The sequence below is a fragment of the Sceloporus undulatus genome, chromosome 5 (assembly GCF_019175285.1).
Source record: "Sceloporus undulatus isolate JIND9_A2432 ecotype Alabama chromosome 5, SceUnd_v1.1, whole genome shotgun sequence".
Lineage (NCBI taxonomy): Eukaryota > Metazoa > Chordata > Lepidosauria > Squamata > Phrynosomatidae > Sceloporus > Sceloporus undulatus.
Window position 1 is genome coordinate 41,398,655 of NC_056526.1, and position 3,600 is coordinate 41,402,254.

The window sequence follows — 3,600 nt, forward strand, 5'->3', positions numbered from 1 at the left end:
AAGAAGTTGGCAGCATGAGCTTTCGTAGACTTTAGTCTACTTTCTCACCAAATGCATCTGAGGAAGTAGACTGAAGTCTATGGCCCCATACAGACTGCCAAAATAAAGCTGCTTTGGGTCACTTTGGAGGTATGCTGTTTAAATGATGCATGCATCCTAGGAATCTGGAAGCTGCACCAAAGCTGCACTCCAGTTCTTAGGAATGGAGTGTGGCTTTGGCGCGACCTCCGGACTCATAGGACCCATGCATCATTTAAATAGCATACCTCCAAAGAGACCCAAAGCAGCTTTATTTTGGCAGTCTGAAACAGGCCTATGAAAGCTCATGCTGCCAACTTCTTTCTTTTGGTTAGTCACAAAGATGCTATAAGATCTTTTCACATATTGACAGAAAGAAGCTGGGAGCAGGAGTTTCTGAGGAAACTAGCTGAAGTTTAGGAACACTTCTTTCTTTCAGTGGGGCTCTATCCACACTGAAGAATTACTCCTGTTTGACATCCCTTTAACTGCCCTGGCTCAGTGCTATGTAATTCTGGGAACTGTAGTTTTATGAGTATGTTGAGGTATCTTTGAGACTTAGTTTTGTGAGACATTTAGTCTTCTCTGTTAGGGAGCTCTGGCACCACAACAAACTACAGTCCCCAGGATTTCACAACATTGAACCAGGGCAGTTAAAGCCGTGTCAAACTGGGTTATTCCTGCAGTGTGGAGGGAGCTTTCGCCTCAAAGGGACTCACTCCCTTGGCATACTTTCATTGACAGTACTTGCCCATAGGGAATCACTGGAGAATACTTGCCCAATGATTCCCCAGTGTATACCCCAATGATTCTGCATGGGGGAAATATGGTTTCTCTATGGTCAAGAACTCCCCTATGATTCCCTATGGGCAAGAATTCCCCAATTATTCTCTATGGGCAAGCATTCCTCAATGTAACCCTATGGGCAAATATTCTCCAATGGCTCCCTATGGGCAAATATTCCCCAGTGATTTTCTATGGGCAAATATAGTTTCCCTATGGGAAAGTAGTGTCATTTGTTTTAGTACGTCCTCAACCTTAAGATTTCTTCAGAGGGGTTTTGCCATTGGCTGAGAGAGTGTGACTTGCCTAAAGTTTACTCAGTACGCTTCCATGGCTGAGCAGGGACTTGAACCTTGGTCTCCCAGCCCAGTGGCCCCCAAACTGTGCCCTTTAAGAGATTTTGGACTTCAGCTCCCAGAAGCCTCAGCCATGTTGGCCAATGGTCTGGCATTCTGGGACCTGAAGTCCAAAATCCCTTAAAAGAACAGAGTTTGAGGACCTAGCCCAATACTGAAGCCACACTACACCAAGTTCTGGCTTGTTCCTATTTCTTCAATGTATATCCAAGCCAAGGAGCCAGTGTAGCTTAGTAGGTTTGAGTGTTGGGACTAAGACTCTGGAGACCAGGGTTCGAATCCCAGCTCAGCCATGGAAACCCACCGGGTGAGCTTTCGCGAGTCACACTCTCTCAGCCCCAGATAATCCCTTATTAGGGTCACCATAAATCAGGTATGACTTGAAAGGGATGCCTCCACAAACTCTCTCAGCCTCAGAGGATGGCAATTGGAGTGGCAACCCTCCCATGAAGAAACTTGCCTTGAAAACCCTATATATTGTTGCCACAAGTTACAAAACAATATCCAGCCATCCTGAGGCTGAGAATAAGACTCGCCCAAGCAGTGTTTCATGCCCCAATGGGATTTGAACCCAGATCCCGAGCCTCAAACCCAACACTCTAAAACCAGTGGTCCCCAAACTGTGCCCTTTAAGGGCTTTTGGACTTCAGCTCCAAGAATCCCAGACTATTGACCAACGTAGCTGAGGCTTCTGGGAGCTGAAGTCCAAAAGCCCTTAAATAAAGGGCAGTTTGGGGGACCACTCAGATGTCCAAACTCAGATATTTTGGACTTCAGTTCCCAGAAACCTCGGCCACTTTGGGATTCTGGGATCCCTCTTCTTCTATTTGAGACTTTTAATCCCAATATTTAACTCTTAAACTGCCCCATAAAGAGATCTGACTCCTATACTTTTCCTAAAGCACAGATCTGGGCTAAATCCAGAAATACAGTAATCCGGTTTGAGCCCAATCGGAAGTGCCATGGAACTCTGGGAACTGTAGTTTCCCAGTCCAAACGGAAGCCCAAACCACTGCTCTAACCACTACCCCAGACTCCACCTTAACTTTTTTTATCAAAAGCTTTATTTTAACTAGGTTACCCCACCACTCTCCAAACACTGCTAACCCACTTATAACTGCTCCGTTGCATTCTGGGACTTGTAGTCCAGCGAGGCCCGAGAGCTCTGCAGCTGAACGTTCCAATACTCCTCTTTAAACTACAAGTCCCAGAATGCAACAGGAGGAGGCACCCAAAGTGAAAACAGCCGCACTAAAGTAGTGCGATAACCTAAAGGAGGGGAAGGGGGTTAAAGAGGACTCCAGCTCTTTCTCTGAGGCTTTGGGTGGCTCTTAAAAGAGCCTTTGGGTTTCGATAAGAGCGACGACGGCGAGGGCATGCCGGCTTCTCCTCCTTCTTCCTCCTCCATCTCTACTTCTTCTTGGCAGCCGCCTTCTTGGCTTTGGCCGCCTTGGGCTTGGCGGCTTTGGGCTTGGCCGTCTTGGGCTTCACAGCCTTGGCCTTGGCGGGGCTCTTGGCCACTTTCTTGGGCTTCACCGGCTTGGCCTTTTTGGGGCTCTTGGCGGCGGCTTTCTTGGCGGCGGGCTTCTTAGGCTTCTTGGGGCTCTTCTTGGCGGCTGCTCCTCCAGAGGCGGCTGCCTTCTTAGGCTTCTTGACAGCGGGCTTCTTGGCTCCAGGCTTCTTAGCAGCCGCCTTGGGGGCCTTCTTCTTGGGGGCCTTCTCCTTGGCGCCGCCCTCGGAGGCCTTCTTGCCGATCTTGAAGGAGCCCGAGGCGCCGATGCCTTTGGTGTGCACCAGCGTCCCTTTGCTCACAAGGCTCTTCAGCCCCAACTTGATGCGGCTGTTGTTCTTCTCAACATCGTACCCGCCGGCGGCTAAGGCTTTCTTCAAAGCCGCCAAAGAGACCCCTTTGCGCTCCTTGGAAGCCGCCACAGCTTTGGTCAAAAGCTCCGTCACGCTGGGGCCAGAGGCCTTACGGGGCTTGGAGCCGGCGGCTTTCTTAGCCTTCTTGGCGGGGGCTTTGGAAGCCGCCACGGGAGCCGCGGAGGCGGCGGTGACAGCCACAGCCGGCGCGGTTTCGGACATAGCGAAGAGCAAAGGAATCACAGAGAGCTCCGAACGCAACGAGAGTCTGAGCGAAAGTGATCCCAAGTAGGTCAGGCGCGGGGTATTTATAGAGGAGCTCGGCTCCTGATTGGTCGGTTGCAGAAGCCGACGCCCCGCCCACTCCCTAGCATTCCAAAATGAAAAAAAACAACACCAAGGGCTCCTTTCTCAAGGCTGAGTTTGTGTTTCTTTGGGGCGAATAAAGGGGCATTTTCTCCCCATACCCCCCACCAATTCACCCCATTTTCCCACCTACGGAAAGCCCCAAGGGTCCTTTTCCTACATCTCTTTTCCAGGGCTGGTGAAAAACTGGGATCTTTTTTAAAAGGGCTGGGAA

At 50.1% G+C, this 3,600-nt stretch overlaps 1 protein-coding gene across 1 annotated transcript; it reads right to left on the reverse strand.

Annotated features, from left to right (window-relative positions):
* Positions 1-1,167: 1,167 nt before the first annotated feature.
* Positions 1,168-3,287, reverse strand: LOC121932297 (histone H1.11L-like). The gene has a single exon (XM_042470878.1). The coding sequence runs from the start codon at positions 3,240-3,242 to the stop codon at positions 2,568-2,570; it is 675 nt and encodes a 224-aa protein (XP_042326812.1). The 5' UTR covers positions 3,243-3,287; the 3' UTR covers positions 1,168-2,567.
* Positions 3,288-3,600: the final 313 nt, after the last annotated feature.

Coding starts and splice junctions, on each gene's coding strand:
- LOC121932297 (XM_042470878.1), bottom strand. CDS start 3,242: ATGTCCGAAACCGCGCCGGCTGTGGCTGTCACCGCCGCCTCCGCGGCT.